Genomic DNA, 23,426 nt, shown 5'->3' on the forward strand with positions numbered 1-23,426 from the left:
ATTGCTCACGGGATTGAGTGACCAAGAGGATTATGCTAATGCGGTGATAACCCCGGTTTACGTCGGGGATGCGTTCCTGAAACGTGGAGACGACCGAATACCGAATCGAAGCAAATCAAAGCGATTTCAGGGGCGGTTTCTTCATTAGGGCGATTGGGCAACGCACCACCAATGTCATTCAACCACAGAGTCACGCTAGCCGTCACTGTGCCTCTGGATATAGTCCAATCAGCGTCATGCTACGTTCTGTGGAGTACCGCCTCTTTTTGGGCGATTTCCCTCCAGCTGAGAATCGCCCCGAGTGGTCCCATAGACTTACATTGAAAGATGTTTTTTTTTCGAACGGGGGCGCTGCAATGCATTCTCTATGGCTTCCGGGAGGGCTCGCACTAACGTGCTTACGTCATCATACGTGCTTACGTCATCATACGTAAGCACGTTTCATCCAACAATATAATTTGTCGCCACCTAGTGGAATATTTAATAAAAGAAACTTGAGTGGTTTGTTTTAATAGTGAGTATATAAACAAACAAGATGTATTGTAAGAGTCACTTTATTTTTCATTAATATTAAAGAAGTGAAGTTGCCTTTACATGCTTAAGCTGTTAATTTATCCATTGCATGGGTGGACCTTATCCTTATCAATCATCCAGACATTTGCCCCCCCTGAGAGATTTTGCAGGAGCCGCCACTGAGCGATTTACAGCAGGAGGTGGTGGTGGAGGCGAAGGCTGAAAGGCGACGGATACCAGAATGGACGGACAATGCCATCAGCGACGTAAGTGTGGGGTTGAAACGACTCAAATCGGGTGGTGGTGGTGTTAAGAATACGGGGTAATATTCATATTCTTAGGTTTTTCGGTAAAGTCACGTAGGTAAAACATCAAAATTAATGAAAATAAAATAAAACAAAAATCACGACGTTTCGGAGGCAACACAAGTCTCCGTCATCAGGTGGGACCGTCACAGCCGAATTAGCTGCATCAAGTGAGGCAATGATTCAAGATGTAATCCCTTATAAGCAAGTTGAAGGGGGGGGGAGGAGAGGGGGGGGGAGCTCATCAGAATGTGGTAGCCAATGAATGGAAACGTATCGGGAGGGAGGGGGGCGGGGCTCAAAGACAGCACGGAGTGCTCAACACATGGGGCAGAGAGGGGGAGGGGAGGCCTGATACACATGATAGACAAAAGAACGAAAATGCCCATGTTTATACCAATGCTGGCTGAACAATGAAGAGAGTACTGTTAAAAAAAAAACACGGGGTAAACCGTACTGGTTGACGGCTATGATATTTTAGATGTTATTACATTTTGTTAGAAATGTCTCACAGTATATAAACAAAATAAATAATAAATACGGTGCAATCATCTTCATGGCCAACGCGCTGACGTCACCGGCACGCCGCCTTCAACATTTGGAGATGACGTCATCGCGTAAGTTTACGCGCGTGACGTCATCGCGCAAGTTCACGCTCGTGACGTCATCGCGCAAGTTCACGTTCGTGACGGCATCGCGTAAGTTCACGCTCGTGACGTCATCGCGCAAGTTCACGCCCTGTGACACCATCGCGTAAGATCACGCTCGTGACGTCATCGCTCAAGTTCACGTTCGTGACGTCATCGCGTAAGTTCACGCTCGTGACGTCATCGCGCAAGTTCACGCGCGTGACGTCATCGCGTAAGTTCACGCGCGTGACGTCATCGCGTAAGTTCACGCTCGTGACGTCATCGCGTAAGTTCACGCTCGTGACGTCATCGCGTAAGTTCACGCGCGTGACGTCATCGCGCAGGGCCCGTCCAGCGCGATGACGTCACGCGGCAGCGTCACCGAAGGGGGCATCCGCCACACGAGCAGCAGACATGGACGTCGGAGTGGAGCTCGGCACGGAGATCAGCCGCAAGATTCGGGTAAACGACTCCTCGCAAGGGCCTCTGCCCCCCTCCACCTCTCTCTGTCTTCCCCTTCTCCTCTAGCCGTGCTGGGCCCAGGGAACTCGGGGCCACAACGCAGCGGCGCTTTGGGGGAGAGCGGCTCGCGGCGGCGACGCGCGTAGCATGCCGCCGTGCGGCCTAGCGGGTTAGGATGAGGCTTCGTGGAGTCCGCGATGATCGGGGGCCTCGCTACCCCGAAACCGCGAGATTCATAAACCCCGAGACCTCTAAACCTACAGACTGTGAGGTTTATAAACCCCGAGACCTCTAAACCTACAGACTCTGAGGTTTATAAACCCCGAGACCTCTAAACCTACAGACTGTGAGGTTTATAAACCCCGAGACTTCTAAACCTACAGACTCTGAGGTTTATAAACCCCGAGACCTCTAAACCTACAGACTGTGAGGTTTATAAACCCCGAGACCTCTAAACCTACAGATTGTGAGGTTTATAAACCCCGAGACCTCTAAACCTACAGACTGTGAGGTTTATAAACCCCGAGACCTCTAAACCTACAGACTCTGAGGTTTATAAACCCCGAGACCTCTAAACCTACAGACTCTGAGGTTTATAAACCCCGAGACTTCTAGAACTAGAGACTCTGAGATTTATAAACCCCGAGACTTCTATAACTAGAGACTCTGAGATTTATAAACCCCGAGACTTTTAGAACTAGAGACTGTGAGATTTATAAACCCCGAGACTTTTAGAACTAGAGACTCTGAGATTCATAAACCCCGAGACCTCTAAACCTACAGACTCTGAGATTCATAAACCCCGAGACTTCTAGAACTAGAGACTCTGAGATTCATAAACCCCGAGACCTCTAAACCCAGGACTTTGAGGTTTATAAACCCCGAGACTTCTAGAACTAGAGACTCTGAGGTTCATAAACCGCGAGACCTCTGAACCCTCTGACCCCTCAATCCTGAGTCTCATAAACCCATAAGCCCAGAGACGGACCCCTAAACCCAAAGGTTCCTAAATACCAGAAACCCCTAAAAAGTATGTGTTTAGAAGGCGTGGGGGTAGGAATGATAATGGGGTTGTGTTTGATATTGTGCCCTACGTCTCGGCTTAAGGGGAGTATGGTACCGGTATTGTTAGGCTGTATGGCCAGTGTCGTGCATGGTGTATTATCCTTCACCAACCAGTACTGACCAGCGCGGTGAAGTATGGTCAACAACCCCCTACGATCCGCACGGCTTGAGGAGCCCCCCCCCCATCTCTCAATGCATTGACAAAAGGGCTGTAGATATGCATATAGAGTGTATATCTGGCATGTTGTGTATGTAGTGTATGACACGTGATACAGACAGGACAGTCTATTGCCAGTATAGCAGCTGGATTTGAAGCTTTCGTGACTGCAATGATTCATATTCTTAGGTTTTTTCGGTAAAGTCACGTAGGTAAAAAAATTAAATGAATGAAAGTAAAATAAAATAAAAATCACGACGTTTCGGAGGCAACACAAGCTTTCCGTCTTCAGGTGGAACCGTCACGGCTCGATAGCTGTATCAAGTGAGAGAGATTCCAAGAAAACAGTCCTTGTATATATACTGGTTGAGGGTGGGAGGAGCCAAGGTAGGCCCCTGGATATTATTTTTGTGAGGTTCGGTGCGGCTGAAGCAACGAAAAAACCTAAGAATATAGTATAGCAGCTCTCGCTTAAAATGTAGGCGTTCGATCCGGGATTAATTTCCCACTGAACTATTGTGCGGGTCGCTGATAGATTGTAGTAGGCACATTACTAGTAGTCGTAGCCATGGGAGGGAGGTACATTATACTGGATGCAATGTGTCGGGTGCTGACACACGCGGCTAAAATTAATCCCTGGGTGTTATTATATATTTTATTTTCGCAGGTAAGGCCCACAGAGTTATGTAGCTCCTTTCAGAAGCGACCTGGTCATTAATGATTGCTCAACGAAGTGGCTTTTGTGGAAATTTAGAGCAAGAACCAAATACTAAATGCGGAGGAGAAAACCAGAGGACCCGAAGAAAAATGTACGCGACCACAGAGAGAGCATGCAAACTCCAAATATATAGGTGTCAGGGTCCGGGATAGAACCTACGCACTCCCGAATATACCTAGCTATGGAATTCACATCTCGCCACCACTGCACGTGTTATCATTGGTACAGGAATACAAATATCTGCTGTGTGGGTTTTAACATGTAATTAATTGTTCATCGTGCTGTGTTTGTGGGTGTGTTCTTTTTCAGTCCGCTATTAAAACCAAGCTCACAGAGCTTGGGGTTTATGTTGGTAAGAGACACCTTCAATCGCAAACACATTTGCACCATTTCATAAAACACCTTGCTGCAATCTGTAATTGCATGTAATAATTGATCTAAACGCTACGTGAACATACATTTTGATTTAAAGCTTTCGTGATTGCAGGGATTCATATTCTTTGTTATTTTGGTAAAGGCACGTAGAAGGGAAATAATAAAATAATAAAAAAATAAAACTAAAAAAACAATAAAAATTCTCACGACGTTTCGACTGCAACACAAGCACTCATCAATCAAGTGTGAAGTCCACAGCACCTGATGATGATTGTTTGTGTTGCAGTCGAGATGTGAGAATTTTTATTATTTTATTATTTCCCTTCTACATGACTTTACCGAAAGAACCAAGAACATGAACATGTTAATTATTGTGATTTATATTGTCAGGGGTGGGTTATCTGATTATTTAAGTAATTGATTACTCTGCTGATTATCGGGTGACATTGCTCGACTAATGGGATCACACGAAGGTAGTTGAGGAAAAGTCTCACCGCTTCCCACGTGTGCCACTGGACGGGAGGTGATGGGCGCGGATTGGTAGTGTCATCTGAAAAACAAACAAATTAATTTCTTCGTTTAATCATTGGCTGCCCCTCGATCATTGAGTTCTTGAGTAGGTGCCCACATGACTGAAAACATCGGCATGCAAACCCTGTTAAGAATAAATGAAGCCTTCTGTCTACGTAGGCGAATAATAAACACGTTTTATAGACTAATTTCATGCGTCATTGGTACCTCATTTGCCAGTAAAAAAAATATGATAATTGTTATTTTTTACTGGCAAATGAGGTACCAATGGTGTAAATGCTTGTCCCGAGCTCTCATACTCTGATGGTGCATTGTCTTTGAGTTGTGCGCCTTTTGGCGTAATCTGGTCCAACACCATGTGAGACTAGGCTCTAAGAAAAGCTGTCTAGGGTGTGGACCAATCAACTTCAAGGACAGTGCATACATTATCAGAGTTATGTTTTTTGTTTGCATTATGACTGCAGGTATTGTGGTCTATGCAAACATGACTCCTCGTAAAAAAGGTGACAGTTTTGTTGCCAGATAAAAGGGTAAAACACCAATTATCATAATTTCATACGTGTTTTGCATCACCTTTGTTTCGGATTTATCCGGGCCACCCTTTTCACCCCTTTACCCCAGGCAATTGGGAGTTGACTGTCATTCATATTTCACTGGCGAATTGTTACACTGTTCTGAACTTTGAGCCCCTTGCGTTGTGCTGCTCAGACAATGAATTGCCGGACTACATCATGGTGATGGTGGCCAACAAGAAGAGCCGCGATCAGATGACTCGCGATCTGATGCTCTTCCTGGGAGACAACACCAGCAAGTTCACCGCGTGGTACGCTTTGCGCATGCGCGGACATTGTGCGCTGCTCTGCGCACACCTGTGTGCGTTATTCCACTTTGCCGTTGTCAACATCACCGTTATCTTTGCCGTTGTCAACGTAGTAATCACCGGGTTTTCCCTCCACGTTTAAAAACGTGTGTTTAGGGTATGAGTGGCTGTTATGTATTTGCATGTGAAAAGCCACTTCTTTGAGCGATCATTTGTGGCCAGGTCGCTTCTGATGAAGCTATAAAGCTCTGGGCCTTACCTGGGAAAATAAAAAAGTAGTAGTAAATTTCATAATGATAATCATAATTATCGGTGCGTGTTGATTTGTGTGTATGCGTATGTATGTGTATCAATGGTCACTTGTGTGCATGCTTGTGTGCGCATGCATGTTGTATGTATGTATGTTGACTTGTGTGCGTTTTCAACTTGTGTGTGCTTGCATGTGTGCTTCTCCCAATACCCTCACCCCATCGCAGGCTGCATGGCGTCCTGGACAAGCTGCGTTCCATCACTGTGGGTGAGTGCCTCTGCCGGACACAGTCTTCCCGTGCTAATACAGCGTATAATTGTCCCTTGCTTTCGTCATTATCACGAAAAATGACGTTGCTGAACTGCGCATTGCAGGTCTCTCTTGAAATCAAATATTTTTAAGGCTCTACTAGATAAACGAACGAACAACGTTCCGTCCGCTGTGTGGCTCCCGCAGACCAGGCTCAGACGCGAGCGGACGCCCCGGTGTCCGAGAGCCGCGAAAAGAAAGACTCGAGCCACTCCATCTCCCACTCGACCGTGCCCGCTGGTCGTGCCGCCCACGAGGGGGTGCCGACGGCGGTGGCAGCGCCACCACGCGACACCAAGGGCTCCACCGGCAGCAGCGCCACGGGTGGTGGCGGTAGCGGCGTCAGTGCACGCCGCGACCGCACCTCCTCCTCCAGTAGCCGGTGAGCAGGTGGCACCGACTGGGACAGGACTGCTGCGACAGCCGGTGGTGCAAAGCTCAATGCTTTGTCTGGTGCCTCGTGAGGTGTATTTATATAGCACCTTCAAGTCGCTTACAAAACGGCGACAGAATAACATTATTAATGTCGCAGGGGCGTACAAGGATTGAGTGACAGGGATAGAGTTTATTTGGGGATCACGAAAGGGCTATAGGCGAGGGATGGGAAGGAGTGGAGGGGCGAGGGGAGGGAAAATGAAGAGAATGGGCGATAGAGAAGAGGTGAGGCTTTGAGAGAAGAACGGAAGGAGGTTAAGGAGGGAGACTACCTTAATGTACAAGGGAATGCAGTTTTGCGTCATTATTCATCTAATAGCTCACTCTGCCCATCATCTTCTTGGTTCTTTCGGTAAAGTCACGTAGAAGGGAAGTAATAAAAGAATAAAAATAAAACACAATATATTATATTATTTCATAATGTTTTATTTTTATTATTTTATTACTTCCCTTCTACGTGACTTTACCAAAAGAACCAAGAAGATGAATCCCTGCAGTCACGAAAGCTTTAAATCGAAATTGAATATGCCCATCATCTCTCTCAATTCATCTGGTGCTCTATGCTGAGGCGCTTCAGCTGATGTATTTTCTGTTGTTGTTATCAGATGCTTTAATTGGTGTTTCACAAGGAGCTTTGCCCTGCATTTCATCTGACGATGCACGTCTATGCATGCGTGTCCACTTGTTCCCCCATCGGACAGACACAGTGGGGAGCACCGCTCCTCACGCACCGCGTTCAAGCACTCCCTGTCATCGAGCGCCGACCTACCCATGCCCTCTGACCCCATCATCGACATCACCCCGACCTTGGACGACCTCTCATACGACCTGAGCAGCGGCGCAGGGGGGTCCCGCTCGCCGCCCCCCCACCGTCCCGTTGCCGTGACGACCTCAACCTCCCCGTCCAGGAAGCGGCCCGTCTCCATGGGGAATGTGGATTCGCCTCCCAGGAAGAGGCCGATCGCCGTGGTGATGGGCTCCGGGTCCCCGCCCATCGCTGCTGCTGCCGCTTCTAGGAAGCGACCGGTCGTCGTGGAGACGATTCCATCGCCACCCAAGAGGCGTTCGGTCACCGTAGATACAGTCCCATCGCCCCCCAGGAAAAGACCTCTTCCCATAGGGACTGACTTGTTGTCCCTCAGGAGGAGGCCTGTTGCTGTGGAGACGGTACCTTCCCCTCCCAGGGGTCGTCCGGTTGCCGTGGATATTATCCCATCTACTCTCAGGAAACGTCCAGTCGCCGTCGCCCTGGATACCCTGCCATTGCCCGTCAGGAAGAGGCCCGGTGCCTTAGAGATGGATTCTTTGCCTCCCAAGAAGCGTTCCGTTGCCGTGGATACGGTGCCATCGCCCCCCAGGAGGAGGCCCGTTCCCGTGGTTTCGACACGGAGCAGCCACGACGGGGGCCACCAGCGCGGGGGCGAGCGACACGCGCGGGAGGTGAGGTTGCGGGGGTCACAGGTCACAGGGTGTCACGCAAATTTCCAGGATTTGGCAGATGTGAAAGGACCGTGCCAAGTACTCAGCCGAAAACACTGTTCTGCTGAAGGGTTTCTGTTCCTTAATAACTTGGGAATGGTTGTACTGCTCTCCAAACTGCCTGTGTGAGCCCTGGCCATTAACGCTGAACGTTAGAATCCTGAAAGTGTTCTAAATCGCCATCATTGGGCCTTGCTCTGCGGTTGAGTATGCAGATTTTCCCCTCTCTTGTGACGCGTTCGACCCGTCCAAGTCGAGACTTTCTCTCCGCCTGTCTGAAATGGGCACCAGAAGCCTTGCCTTCTTCAGTGCCTCATCGTTCTGACCCTGACGTTCATGTCGTCACCCTAATTAAAATCAACTCTACATTGCAGTGTAGAAAAATCTCCCCATCTCTCGGACGGCCTGACTGTCGACTTGTCAGAGACACAAACGGCCCCCAGCGCACACGGGGAAGCGAGCTGGGGATTTGAGTTTGCGAGCGAGCAGGTGAAGAGACGATGGGAGAGAACGCGATCGAGGGAGAGAGAGAGAGAGACCGAGAGCAAGAGCGGGCGAGGCAGAGTGAGAGCAGGAGAGTGAAAGTTAGCGGGAGGCTCGTTGTAATCGCCAGCGAAACGTCATGCTACTCAAATTATCAATGTTGTGGGTTTGCTCTCCAACACACCGATGTGCTGAAGTATTCACTGATTGCCACGTTTTGTTTACGTGACAAACATTACTTATTGGCTGTATGGGGTGGTGGTGGTGGTGGTGGGTTTAACGGCACATTTATATTCACGCGATCTTACCCAAAATAACCCCCTTTATTATGGAGAGCGGGCGATTGAGAGAGAACAGGTGATTGATGATAGAGAGAGAGAGAGACGGGAGTGAGAGAGTGCGTGAGTGAGCGAGAGTGGGGCGATCTAGCGAATGGGCGCTTCTGACGACGACGACAATGTCGCGTGCAGGAGGGCGAGGGCTGGCGCAGTGGGCGGCGTGTGGGCGCCTCCAGCTCGGTGCTGCGCGTCTTCCCGCTGGAGGGCGACGACCACGACGAAGACGACGACCGAGGAGAGTGGGAGGAGGAGGGGGAGGAAGAGGAGGAGGACGAGGTGGACGTCTGGCGGCGCGGGGGCGGCCCTGCCAGCAGCGTGCAGCTCCCTCCAAAACCCGAGCGCAAGTGCGTGCAGTGAGGGGCACTTGGGGATGAGGGGGGGGGGGTAGGAGGATCCATGGAGACACATTCTTGGGAATATGGAGGGGAGAGGGGAGGTGAGGGATGCATTGGAAGCCTTGCGGGCACGCAGGAATGTTAAGGGATACGCTGGAGTGCACTGGGATGCACAGGGATATTGTGGAGATGAAGGGGCGTCCGCAGGGAAGTGACGGGACGCATGTCGATGCAATTGGACGTGAGGGAACTAACGGGGACGTGGGGTGATGCGTTGGAAAATACTAGGGGACGTACAGGAATGTACTGGCAAACGTGGGAAGGCACGAATATGCGTAGGGCCATCGTGGAGATGCGGGGTTCTGCGGTGAATCTCGGGGTTTCAGGGGGGCACATGGGAGTACACGGGTAAGCCGTAAGGAAGGGATGTACTGGAATGCAATTGGACGTGCGCCATCGCGTCCGCGTGCCCCGTGTTCATGCGTCTTCCTGTCCGCTTCTTGTGCGCGCGCACCCACGGCCGTCCGCTGACTCCACCCCCCCCACCCTCCCGCCTGCCCGTCGCTGCCACCAGGCCAACGCTGCCTCCCTCGAAGCAGGCGAACAAGAGCCTGCTGATGAAGGCCATCTCCGAGGCGCAGGAGTCGGTCTCCCGCACCACGAGCCGCATGCAGCGTAAGCAACGCACACCATCCTCACTGCTTCCCCTGCCGTCCTATCCCATTCAAGTCCCAGCCCCGCTGAACCCCCGACTATTGATCGTGAATGCTTAGCACACAACGCACTGATACTCAACGTGAAGCGAATACCTTACCACCACGTGCACTTACTAAGGCCCTGTTGACTGGAGGTACGGACTTGCGATCTCTCTGTTTCATGGTTGAGAACAATTGCCGTAGCCACTGCAAGCACGCTATGCTGCCCTGGAATATGATGTCTAGATGAATATATTGTTATGGTTATATATTGTTATGATGTGATTAGACTCGTTAGTGATTATTCGCGTGCTGTAAATGAGGGAGAAGTGAAGGGTGTGGTGCCCTCGTCTCAGACAGGCTGGGAGATAGTCAACTCCGTTGGTTAGGGTGGGACACTGTTGTGAAGAAGAGAAAAAACTTCTGCTAGAAGAAGAATACAGGCGATGAAGGATGGGAGCATCGGAGCGGAGACCGAGAGGCAGGGCCTAGGGAAAAAAGAGGTGGTTTGAGGTGGTGAGCTAGGACATATGAAGGACTGTGGAGTGGACGTGCAGATGATGCTAGATTTGAAGCTTTCGTGACTGCAAGGATTCATACTCTTAGGTTTTCGTTCGGTAAAGTCACGTAGGTAAAAAATAAAACTAAAGTTAATAGAAGTAATAATAGAAATAATAAATCACGACGTTTCGGAGGCAACACAAGTCTCCGTCATCAGGTGGGACCGTCACAGCTAGAATTTCTGCATCAGGGTGGTGCACTTGATGCCGTAATTTTAGCTGTGACGGTCCCACCTGATGACGGAGACTTGTGTTGCCTCCGAAACGTCGTGATTTATTATTTTATTTTATTTCCATTATTACTTTCATTAACTTTTATTTTTTACCTACGTGACTTTACCGAAAAAAACCTAAGAGTACGTGCAGATGATGTCCCAAGACAGGAATGAGGACCAGGAAGGCAGACCCTACATGAGTTTCCAGGAATAATACAAATAGTTTATTTATCCATGGTTAGGCCGCGACCTCCGATTAGCACGGTTGGCAAAAGAAGTTCAGCATACAAACACAATGTCAGGGTTGATCGAAAAACTATAGTCTGGGTGTTAACGTCCTCTGCTCCTGTCCTTTGTCGCTGCTGCCCCTCTGTTGCTACGACCGCCTCCCCTCACCTCTGTCTGGCTCCCGTGGGGGGGTTCCCCGCTCTTCCCCCACACAGCCATCCAGCAGCGGCAGACTGCCCCCGTGGCCCCCCGGGCTCGCCCTCGGGAGGACAGGGAGGGCGAGTGGGAGCCCAGGAAATGGACGCGCGGGTCCGGGACGGTCCAGGCCGACGAGGCGGGCCGGCTGACCTACAGGGCCTCGTCCGGTCCGCGCCAGAGTGTCACCCGCTGGCCCGAGGCCCGGCCTGGCACGGCACGGCCTCTGGAGCCAAAGCACGGCCTCCTGCCACATTCGGAGCAGCGGCAGCCGGAACAACAGCAGCGGCAGGCGGAGCAGCAGCAGCAGCAGCGGCAGTTGGAGCAGCAGCGGCGGCGGCAGCAGCAGCAGCTACACCAGCAGCAGCAGGCAATGGAACCGCAGGAAGTGGAACCACGTGAAGTAGAGTCGAAGCGCTCCACTGTGCCACAACCACGCCGGGCCATGATCAGGAGGAACCTGGAATTGGGTCAGGGTGGTGCTCAGCCGGAACGGGAGAGCTGGCGCCCCAAGCAGACACGCACGCAACCTCAGCTGCAACCCCAGCTGCGACCTCAGCCGCAACCGCAGCCGCAACCGCAGCCGCAACCTCAGCCGGAACCTCAGCCAGAACCTCAGCCGGAACCTCAGCCGCAATCGCAGCCGCAACCGCAGCCGCAGCCGCAGATAAAACCGCAAGTGCAGACGCTGCTTGTGGACTCGCGGCACGTGGAGGCGCTTGGAAATGACGCGAGGCCTCACGAGGCCGGCAGCGCTCGGCCCGGTGAGTGGCGGTCGCGGCCAAATCGGCGGAGGAATGAGGAGGAGGGATACGAGAGTTGGATTAAAGAGTGGCGGAGAGTTTCTTCCGCCTGGCGCCGTTGGTTGTGTTGCCTTTTGTTCGTCATCAGTTCCGTTGTCATCAGCAGTAGTAGCAGCCGTAGCATTTTTCGATTTAAAGCTTTCGTGACTGCAGGGATTCATCTTCTTGGTTCTTTCGGTAAAGTCACGTAGAAGGGAAATAATAAAAGAATAAAAATAAAACATAATAAGATACAATTCTCACGACGTTTCGGCCACAACGCAAGCAGCCGTCCTCAGGTGAATAACAGGTCTGTCGGAAAGACAGCGTCATTCAGACGCTGTCTTTCCGACAGACCAGTTACCGAAAGAACCAAGAAGATGAAGCCGTAGCATTGCTATCATTATCTGTCAGTGCCAGCAGCAGCATCGGTGTAATAATGATCGCCAGCACCAGCAGCACTCGTATCACTAACTTAGCACTGTTAGCTAATTGTGGTTAAAATTTAGTTTAATGAAGACAAGAAAAAGACATTTACTCGCGTGTATCTCTGGTGTGTGCGTCCGTGCGTGTGGATGACAGAAGCGGTCACTAAAACGTCTGCGCTCGTGTGTGTGTATGTCTGCGCGCGTACAGTGGTGGTGTTTGCCGACACGCGCTCCTTCGTGCTGACGGACGAGGAGAGGGGCCAGACGCGAGACCCCCCCAGGGAGACTGTTACGGTGGCGGCAGTGGCGGCAGTGGCGACCGCGGTGATGCCCGCCGCTCCGACCAGCAACTCGCTGGCGCATCGTCTGGGCGCCACGCCGCCAGCCGTCATCGCGCCGCCACGGCTCATACGGAACCGGTAACGGCACGCCAAGGGCCAGAGGTCGCAAACGGGTTTTGATTCCTTACCCGTACCCGTACCCGGCCGCACCAGGGTCGCAAACGGGTACCTGTACCCTACCCGTACTCGGCCGGGTACGGGTAGGGTACAGGTATCGGGTACCCGATTGCGACCTCTGGGATGAAGCCATGTTGCAGGCACGGGTGGGTTGATTCTAGGAACTTGAATTGTGAGAAGAGACAAGACGTTGGGAAATTAGTGACAAACAGTTACTCACCAGTGACTCACGGTCTACCCGTACCCGGCCGCACCAGGGTCGCAAACGGGTACCCGTACCCGTACCCAGCTGGGTACGGGTATGGTACGGGTATCGGTTACCCGGTTGCGACCTCTGCCAAGGGCTCATCGGGGTCAGGCTCGCTCCAAAGGGAGGAGGCCAAACGGGCAGCGATGGGTGGCGCCCAATGAATGGACTTTAGTGTAACAGTTTTTAGATCCAATATGTCACTGCACTTCATAGAGTAAAGCCTCTGGAAGCCGGATAAGAGATAAATAAGGAACATTAACAACATAGCGCTGTTGGCATGTTAATTAATCTGCGTCCGGTAGTAGGCGGCGTACGCTCGTGCACTAGGAATTCTAATGAGATCTACATACCTATTCTTAGGTTTTTTCAGTAAAGTCACGTAGGTAAAAAATTAAAATTAATAAAATAAAAATAAAATTAAAATCACGACGTTTCGGAGGCAACACAAGCTTTTATTAATTTTAATTTTTTACCTACGTGACTTTACCGAAAAAACCTAAGAATATGAATCCTTGCAGTCACGAAAGCTTCAAATCTAGAATCTACATACCTGTTGTATGAAATCGGGTAAACCCGTGCACTTAGATGGAGCCTCTGCTCATGCGGTCTCTTCATCAGAAATACCTCCACGTGGGGCGCCGTCTCGTTATGCGCTTTTCAAAGTTGTTTGCCAATTAAATCTTTCCGGGGACAAACGCTTGTTGGAAAGCGTTACAGGGTCTCTGCATTCTCATGACATTTTCTTGTTTTCTGATTCGTATCAGTGCACAACCGCCCCACTCTAGCCCAGGGGTCCATGACCATTTTTATTATTCTGTAAACAAAAAAACTGGGTACTTGAGGAGCCGCAATATGCTTGTGAATAACGTCACGAAGCAGTCTTCAAATAGCCGCATGCGGCTCTGGAGCTGCAGGTTTGCCTACCCCTGCAGGAGCCATCGACGCTCACGCTCGTGCTTGCGCACGCACGCACGCGCCCTTTTTGCAGAAACCCCGAACCGCCGCGCCGGCCCGTGAGCCCCAAGTTCATCGTGACGCTGGACGGCGTCGCGACGCCTCCGGCGGGGGCGGCCTCATTTGCCGGCGACGCGGACGACGATGACGTGACGATGACCGCCGTGGCGTTGGCGGCGTCGGGTGCCGAGGTGGAGGAGATGGAGCCGTGCTACTCCGAGTTGGAGGCCATGGGCGGCGGCGTCGTCGACATGGAGGAGATGGAGCTGTCGGTGCCGCTCGGGAGGCCCCACGTGTTTGTGCAGGCGCAGGACGGCAAGCTGATGCAGATCCCCAAGCTCAAGCCCGTGGCCGTGTCGCTGGGAGAGTCGGATGGTAAGACCCGGGGGGTGGGAGGGCCGTCAGCCGATGGGGGTGGGCATCAGCTGATGGGGTGGGCGTCAGCTGATGAGGTGGGTGTCACTGATGGGGGTGAGCGTCAGCTGATGAGGTGGGCGTCACTGATGGGGTGGGCGTCACTGATGAGGTGGGCGTCAGCTGATGAGGTGGGCGTCACTGATGGGGTGGGCGTCAGCTGATGAGGTGGGCGTCACTGATGGGCTGGGCGTCAGCTGATGGGGTGGGCGTCAGCTGATGGGCGGCGCTGGGAGGAGCCCGCTTACAATGTGTTGTGGAGGAAGCGTCTTTCACTGAGCTGAAATTAAAATGTCTCTCACCCGTGTCTCCCCCACATGTCCTCTTGCCCCGTGGCTGTGTCTCCTCGTGTCTCCATCTCTCCCCCCTCTCTGCGTCTCCCCCCGCGTCTCGACGTTATCTACTCCCGACGTCTCCCCACGTCTCATCGTCTCCCCCCGTGCCTCCCTGCGTCTCCTCGCCTCTCCCTCCTCCCACCACCACCCCCCGCAAACCTCCGCATTTCCCCTCGGTTTCTCCTCCCCACGTGCGAACTCGGCACCCAGACGACTCGGACGAGGGCTACGTCCCCGAGGCGCAAGCGAAAGGGCGCGAGCGCTGCCGCTTCTGGCCCGGCTGCAGCAACGGGGAAGCGTGCCCCTTCCACCACCCGACGCAGTGTTGCAAGTAAGCGTTGCCGTCCCCCTCCCTCAGCCCTGCCCCCCACCTTACCCCCCTTTTCAAAAAGTCTTTCACGTGGAGAGATGGGTGGAGCTGAGAAGGCTTTTGCTTGGCCTTCGTGTGTGTGTGTATGCACGTGTGCGTTGAACTTCTTTAGCACCGTACGTACGTAGCCAACCGCGGTAATTGGAAGGTGCGGGGGGGAAGGACAAACACACTGAACACAAAAAGCAGTTCTAAAGAAATACGTTTTTTCAATCCAGGTTTATTAGTGCAAATCTCCGGTGACTTCCTAATATCGGATGGAAGAGTGTTCCAGACGGCCGCAGAAACGCTTCTGAGAGCGCGCGATGCGGCGGCCACCGTCTTTGTTCGACGGTTAGCCAAAAGCCGCTGCTGCTGCTGCCGCTGCTGCTGCGAGGATGACCGGAGTACGCTTGATGGTTTATTGCTCCTTGATGAGATAACGTGGCTATATAAGCAGAAGTGCGCTGTGAGCGAATCACCTTATAGGGCTGGCTTGGATGGTTGACCACCATGCACTAACTGGTACTCTGTGCTTTCAGCAGAGGGCAGTTTCGCAAAAATATTTTTCGCTGCACTGCGCTTCCAACGTCTGTGCTCGCCGCCTTTACCATCTCCGCGCTGACCAGCGTGGTGAAGTATGCTCACGTAATCCCCCCCCCCCCCCCCGGGACCTTCGTCCAGCAGTGGGTAGACAAAATTGCTGTACATGTGCACATTCAGCGGAGACGCGGATGCTGAGAAAGGAAGACAATTGGCAACTGGAGAGTGTTGGGAGGTGGTTGTGCCATTGGATGGGCCCCACGTTGGCGAGTTGCTCGCTACCTCGCCTGGTACACAGGAGGCCGTGGGTTCGATGCCGACCCTGACGCCTGCTGTATATTTGGAGGTTTGCATGTTCTCCCCGTGGTCGCGTGGATTTTTCTCCGGGTCATCCGTTTTTTCCCCTCCACATTTAGAAACTTACGTTTGGAGTATTTGTCAGGGGATGTGCGAGGTATTGAGGAATGAGTGACAGCGATAGAGGGGTACTTAGGGATAACGAAAAGGGTCGGGGAGGGATGGGAAGCAGTGGAGGGGTGAGGGGAGCGAAGAGGATGGATAATAGAGATGAGGTGAGACTTTAAGAGAGGAATGGGAGGAGGTTCAGAAGGTGAACTGCTTAATGTACAAGTGGAGGGTCCCTGTATATTTGGAGTTGCACGTTCTCCCGCTGGTCGTGTCTATATTTCTCCGAGTCCTCCGCTTCTCCCCTCCACATTTCGAATCAACGTGGTTTAGATTATTTGGTCACCATAAATTTCCACGCGATAAGCCACATCGTTGAGCTATCATATGTGGCCAGGTCGCTTCTGAAAATGGGCTTTGTAGCCCTGTAGGCCTCGCCCGGTAAAGTAACGATCTGTTAGACGCACAAATGCCTATTTGCCCGGAATATGAAACCCGCATTCAAAATGTTTGTTTCCACGTCTTGGTAATGCTCTTGTTTCCGCACACACAGGACGTTTCCCCAACTGCAAGTTCGGCGATCGGTGCCTTTACATCCACCCGGTGTGCCGCTTTGACGGCAAGTGCAGCAAGGTGGAGTGCCCCTTCACGCACACGGAGAAACGCCGCCCTGCGCAGCCTGCCAAGCCAGGTGAGCCGGGCTCGAGTGAGCACGCGGTGGTGTCGTGCGTACGCATGACTGTATGCAACAAAGGCGGCCGGGCGTGGTGTTTGTTGGCCACCCACCCCCTCGTATGCCGTGCCGGCCTTCATAGGTGCTCGCAAACGGCACTTTCCCCAAAAGTCTGTTCAGGCTATGCGGGGGTTCTTTGTTTTTGTGTGTGCGTAGTGGGGAGCGGCAGTGTAGCGTTTAGCGCGCTGCACTTTGAACTCGACGAGCCGAGTTAGATTCCCTCTCACGGCCGACATCAGCGACGATGATCTCAATCGGTCTTGGGCGTCCCCTAGGTCGACACAGTCTCAAACGAGTACCTAGTGCGATGTGTAAATATCGGCATTAGGAGAGACAAAGGCGGCCGGGCGTGGTGCTGGCCAACCCACCCCCTCGTGCGCCGTGTACGTGTGCAATGATGTTCAATGGTCACATTGGTGTCTGACCGTGGTGTTGCCCACACCATTCCCTCGTGCAGTGGGAGGTGAGTCTCTATCCTGTTGTGGATTGATCAAGGATTGGACAAATCTCATGTTATTGAGACACTACCCTTGTCAGTCTTTGCTCATTTCTGAAGCTTGCGCGTGCGCGCACACACATATAACTACGTAGTTTCTATCCTGTATATTGTGATTGATGTATTACATTTTAACTTATAGCACACGGGCCTATCCCATAACCTATTGGTGTGTCTTGACCAATCCACGTAGCTTAAAAAGTGTGTCCCCCACAGTACAGATACCGTGGTGACACTCGCCCAACTTGGCACTAAAATGACGGTTTGTTTTTAACTTAACACGTTGGTTTTCGCAGCCAGTATTATTTCACAGCCGCAACCTTGGCCAGATCATTACGTGGCCTCAAACATAAATTAATTATGAATGCGTCATTGTTGTCGTTGGATAAGGACCCGCGTCTGACCACGCACGTGTGTGCCTGTAAGCGTGTTCAATTGGGAGCGATTGTGTAGCGGTTAGCGTGCTTGCGCTACGAACCCGGCGACCCGAGTTCGATTCCTGCTCACGGCCATCACCAATGATGATTATCTCAAGCGGTCCTGGGCCTCCCCGAAGTTGACTCTGCCTCAAATGAGCACCTGGTGTGGTGTGTAAACATCGACACTGGGGAGACAAAGCTGGTCGGGCATGATGTTGGCCACCCACCCCTCGCATGCCGTGCCGGCCTTCGTCGGTTCTCGCGAACAGCACTTGCCCCAACAGCCTGTTAAGGCTATAACGGGGGATCTTTTGTCTTTGTTCGTTAGTGGCAGCCCCGGTCGTCTCTTCTTCCGCTCAATGCCGCTTCTTCCCCGAGTGCAAGAACCTGGAATGTCCCTTCGAGCACCCAAAGGTAACAACTTCTTTAACCCGCTGCTAATGTTCATTTCTTTTCAAGCGTTTTGTCCTCAGGGGTTAAGAGATATTGTTTCGTGAGATGTCTTCTTCCTTTGGTCATCCCCCCAATAGAGGGGGGTGGTGTCCTAATCACGACAAGAATTCCGAAGGAATGTCTCTGTTCAGGAGCGACCGCTGGAAAATAATAAATGGGAACAAAAAGCCAAAGAATAACATGGCATGTGACCGGATGGCTCGGGAGATGAAGAGCGCTCTCAAAAGGCAAATCATGTGGCGTTAAATTTGGCGCTGCACTTAATTTGACTGAAATTGGCCTCCTTGAGAATTACAAATATTTATTTGGCTATCGCGTGGCAAACATTACGGTGTCGGTAGGGTGGATAGGAATGAGCTTGCGCCCCCAGCTGTGTGGACCGAAGGTCACTTGCGGTGATATCAGAGGTGGCTCTGTGATGTCCGCTTCCGTGGGCCAGTTGTCTAACATTGAGGTTTGCACTGCTGTGCGTGAGATCTGAATGGATTCTTCACCCGAATGACTTTATGGACACCGGTCGTGTAGATTGGATAACATTGGTAAAAGATTGTTTGCATTACTAGGAAATAAGTTGTTTGCAACTCTGTATTGTTCACAATCGCATGTTTTCCCTTGATACTTTTTAGGATTAGTGTATTCAGGCAGTCATATTACCTCTTAATTTATATTGTTTCAAGGTGAATTGATGTTAAAAAAACTCAACACATTCCTCAATAGCATTTGCTTAAGCACTGTGAAGAAGACTCATTGCCCAAAACGTCAATATTTTGGTCTTCTCTTGAAGTCCGCAACGTTTTTGACGAACGCGAGTTTCTTTATCAACGAAAGTAAAAATTGTCAACGAATTTTCGTGTTTTTGTCCCCCCCCCCACCTCCGCGCCGCGTTTGCAGCCGTGCCGCTATGGGGTTCGCTGCAAGCGGACCGGCTGCGTCTTCTACCACCCCTCGCCGCCCTCTCTGCCTCCCCGGCAGGCGCTCAAGTGGACCAAACCCCAGGAGGTCAAGGTGAGAAACATCTGTGTACCTGTGTGTGTGTTCTCGCTGAAAGCTCTGACCCTAACAGCCTATGTAGCCTCTACCAGCGATGTTTGTGTTTGTGTGTACTTGTGTGCGGTAGTGCGGTGGTTAGTGCGCTATGCTACGAACCCGTTAAACCAGGGGTGTCCAAACTTTTTGCAAAGAGGGCCACATTTGATAAAGTGAAGATGCCCGGGGGCCAATAGTTCCTTTTGACATTGTTTTAACCACAAAAGTTACGTGGAAATACACACTGTTATAAAAAAAATTCATTGTCACAATTACCTTTATTTTTCAAATGACAATGTAACAAAATATAAGCCACTCAGGCAGACGGGAACAACTCTAAAAGCGCAATTCTGCCTTTCATTCAGTCAGATAACATTGAACAAACTGTATAGAATACCTTAAATTTCCATGAGTTTTATGATGTATTTATTCTGACAGAGCTGGCGAGCCGTAAATAACACACCGTAATTGCCCCGCGGGCCGGACTTTGGACATGCCCGCGTTAAACAGAGTTGAATTTCCGCTCACGTCCAACATCATTGACGATTTTCTGAATCGGTTCCTGGGCCTTCCTTCGGTTGACTCGGCCTCAAATGAGTACCTGGTGCGATGTGTTAAACATCATCACTCGGGAGACAAAGGCGACCGGGCGTGGTGCTGGCCACCCACCCCCTCGTGTACCGTGCCAGCCTTCATAGGTGCTCGCTAACAGAACTTGCCCCAAAATCCGTGAGAGGCTTCACAGGGTAGAGGTTTTTTTTTGGTTGCGAAAGCCTACGTGTTAAGCTTCACAGGTTGTACATCACTGATGGTCTTTTAACGATTGGAATTGTAGACTCTAATCTTTTTTTAATGTTTTTTTTTTCTTGCAGTGAGGATTCTTTATGTTGAAGAGAGGAATATACGCAAGACTTGCCCCGTCTGGCAACCTTTAATCAACACACACAAACATTTAGAAACTCATTGACACTTCACCACGAGACTGGGTGAAATCCTGTGATGGGTTATGTCTTGCCGCCGATTGTGAGCTGGAAACGTATGACAAAGTCACGATTGTAAAAATAAATACAATTTTAAATAAAAAAATATTCGAAAATATTATTTTTTACCCTTAATGCGTCAGATCTCAGAGTTGAGATGTTTAATTGTTCCATGGGAAATCCCGTTCAGCCAGTTAACCCAGCTAGTTTTCTCGGGAGATCCATGCTGCATCGGCACGAAACAACATCAATGTGATCCGTACGCAGGAACAGGCAACATCGGAACAGAATGCTTCGGGAGGTGCAGGGAAAATAAAATCCATCAAGAACCAAAAAATAACAACATTAATATAACCATGCATATTGCACCAAAATTTAAGACGAAGTGACTAATGGTTAGAGAGGCGATAATCGCAAGGCGCAACGAACACAACCGAGGGGATTAAACAGCCAGTCAATCCTGAGAACGCAAAAAGTAGCAGCAAGCTGGTCAGGTACGGGTGGAGCTGATCTTGCTGCTGCGCTTTCTGAGCTCGGAATGATTTGTCAACGGTGGACGGATCGAGAGGTAGCAGAGGGAGCCCGATCCGAAGTTTGAGAGGCGCATGGGCGTTCCGGTAACGTGGGGCAGCAACGTGGAAGGACGTGTCGCCCAACCTCACTTTTAACAGCTGGTATTTTTAGTAGAAACGGGGGGGGGGGGGGGTGGGGGGTGGGGAGGCACTGCTGAGGTTGCAGCTGGGAATTTGTGGAGCTAGGAGGTCCTTTTTAGATGTTTGGCAGGTTTATTTCGAAATGACTTTTAAGGATGAAGACGGCCCAGTGGTGATCTCGCATTCGGATGTCCAGGGGGGGACTAATTTGAGGTAATATAGAGGTTGTAATGCTCTTTTCTAAAACGGGCATCAAGGGCAAAGCGGACGGCTGAGTGGTAAAATGGAACAATCCGTTTTAGATTGGTTTCGGAGGCTAGGCGGTTGATAATATCGCAATGGTCAAAGATGGGGTGGATGGCACCTTTATATCAAGACAGCCGAGGAGCCCAGATGGGTGACCGTCGTTGACACTAAGCAGGTTCCCATAGGGCTACGTGGCGAACGGCAGAGAATGGTGCAATCGAAATCAATTGTACCGTATTATTATACGACCACGTCTATGTTCCACACATTTACCAACGCACCACAGACCAACGTGAAGTACGGTCAAACAACCCTCACCGGCCCGCATGGCGTGAGGAGGCCCTGATCCAGCGGTGAATTGTACACGTGCCGAAAAGGCCAGTGGTATATCGCCCCTAGCCATCGCATTCAACCCAAATGTGATCCAACACACTAGTGGCCATTGCTACAGTCATTGCCCCTCTCACTAATGCATACTGTGCTCGCACGAAGTCGCGCACCGCTCTTCACCAGTGCACACGTGTGGACACGTGCACATGGCCCACACGGACCAACCAACGACAGCGGCTTACACTTGTGAATGCCGTTGTGTGCCGTCGAAGCCATTATATTTGTGAAGAACCACCTTGTTGTTTATTTTACACGCGTCTTCGGGATGTTGCCGTGGTGTGATGGTGAGCACACTGGGCCTTGCGATACAGAGGCCGCTGGTTGTGATCTCCGGGCGCGACAGTTGAAAACAATCGTGGAGTTTTATTTTAAACAAAAAAAAAACCTGGCCTTAATCCGCTCGGCAGTATAAATGTGTCCATCACAGTAAATCTCGGTAGGTTGTGTGCAGTGGGTTTAAAATGTGGGCATCTTCAATACATCTGGTCAGCGTGGAAGAGTAGGCCAGAGACCCTCTCGAACGTCTGCTAACGGAGGCAGCAGTGATGTAAAGGTGTAATGCTGCACACCTGTTGGCCTCGCTTAAGGTTGGTTCGCACTCGCGTAACTCGTATCGTCGATGGGTTTGCTCGCGAATGGCTTGTTTTGTTCATCCCTCGTTTTTAAATTGAACCCCCCCCCCCCCCCCCTTCAGCAATTTCCCTCCCTCTCACCAGAGGTCGCAACCGGGTACCCGATACCCGTACCCTACCCGATACCCGGCTACGCGTACCCGGTCGGGTACGGGTACCCGTTTGCAACCCTGGTGCGGCCGGGTACGGGTAAGGAATCAAAACCCGTTTGCGACCTCTGCCTCTCACATATGAACTCTGCTGCTGCCGTTCACACTTGAGCAATTGGGCGATGAGACTTTTACGGAAAATGCACCGTAATCCGTAAAGTGCGTCCGGCCACTTCTTCCGCCTGTCGTTTCGGAGTAGAACGTGACTGCGTTCTCTCCCTTTTTTTTTTTTAAATCGCGTGGGTCATAAAAACATCGGTCATCGTTTCCTTCTCATCGCACAAGGCTATTCGTAAAGCTACTCCGTTTTCCCAGCCAGGTTTAGTCTGCCAGGCGCGGTATGGGGGCGAAGTTTGCTTTGTGGTTTTACCTAATTGTCAAAATAAGCGGTTGTCCAAAACCAACTAATGCCTAAAGTTGGCAATGTGCAAATGATACGCAGCAAAGGGAGTGTGTATCATCACCGGCTGCTTGAGTGGGTAGAACGAGCGTCTCATAATAGGTCGGGGCTGTCAGTTGTTGGATGCAGAAACATTACTATGAAGCTGGCAACAGATTAAATCTTTGCCACCGTTCATCGTTACGAAACCTGTGCGGTCCGGCGGGTGAGTCCATCGCTCAACAAGTCGCATGAGTATGCAACCAGCCTTCACAGGTGGTTACGTCCGAAGCAAAGTGTTTGGGAAGGGAGTTTTTTTTCTCCTTGACTCTTAGCCTTCGGTGATGTCTCGGACCCCCACCTGCATTTGTGTTCGCGGTTTTGTCTTCTTGCAGTAGAATCGCTGAACTTCGCGTGAACGTCACGAGCAAAACAAGAAAAATCAGCGACGACTCTTTTTACTGTTCATTTATTTTATTGTAACTTTTTTTACATTAGGGGAAGCAGCACTGTGTTGAAATTAACATGGGTCGCATGCAAGAGATGGAGATAACGCTCCTAAAATGCCGAATAATGTCACGGGAGGCCACGTCGGGAGAGACCGCTGTTGATTTCCGTTTGTAGATTTGACGTCTGTACATGGCTCTTCACTACCTTTGTCATCGTGCTTTGAAATTCGTTTTCAACAACATTCAAGGCAGTTTGACGGCCCAATAAACTTCCTAAAAGCTTGTTGTGTTTATGAGGATTGTGCGGTCTGTCGATAATGTTGTTGAGTGGGGGCGAGTAGAATGTTTTACTGGTAGGAACCTCTTGGTTACACCAGCCCACAGGGGATTATTGTGTCCGTCCGTC

General features: G+C 51.0%; 1 protein-coding gene across 1 annotated transcript; it reads left to right on the forward strand.

The window, feature by feature from the left end:
* Positions 1–1,811: 1,811 nt before the first annotated feature.
* Positions 1,812–22,418, forward strand: ZC3H14 (zinc finger CCCH-type containing 14). Its single transcript, XM_061573590.1, has 16 exons — positions 1,812–1,909; positions 4,159–4,201; positions 5,464–5,578; positions 6,052–6,092; positions 6,282–6,516; positions 7,271–8,009; positions 9,002–9,213; positions 9,779–9,879; positions 11,118–11,861; positions 12,516–12,726; positions 14,004–14,344; positions 14,929–15,049; positions 16,570–16,706; positions 17,992–18,077; positions 19,008–19,121; positions 20,015–22,418. The coding sequence occupies exons 1-16, from the start codon at positions 1,862–1,864 to the stop codon at positions 20,015–20,017; spliced, it is 3,291 nt and encodes a 1,096-aa protein (XP_061429574.1). The 5' UTR covers positions 1,812–1,861; the 3' UTR covers positions 20,018–22,418.
* The last annotated feature ends 1,008 nt before the right edge of the window (positions 22,419–23,426 follow it).

The sequence above is a fragment of the Lethenteron reissneri genome, chromosome 53, assembly GCF_015708825.2.
Source record: "Lethenteron reissneri isolate LAM-NWPU_2019-01 chromosome 53, ASM1570882v1, whole genome shotgun sequence".
Taxonomy (NCBI): Eukaryota; Metazoa; Chordata; class Hyperoartia; order Petromyzontiformes; family Petromyzontidae; genus Lethenteron; species Lethenteron reissneri.

Coding starts and splice junctions, on each gene's coding strand:
- ZC3H14 (XM_061573590.1), top strand. CDS start 1,862: ATGGACGTCGGAGTGGAGCTCGGCACGGAGATCAGCCGCAAGATTCGG. Junction 4,202..5,463: donor AGAGCTTGGGGTTTATGTTG/GTAAGAGACACC, acceptor TGTGCTGCTCAG/ACAATGAATTGCCGGACTAC. Junction 18,078..19,007: donor GTCCCTTCGAGCACCCAAAG/GTAACAACTTCT, acceptor CCGCGTTTGCAG/CCGTGCCGCTATGGGGTTCG.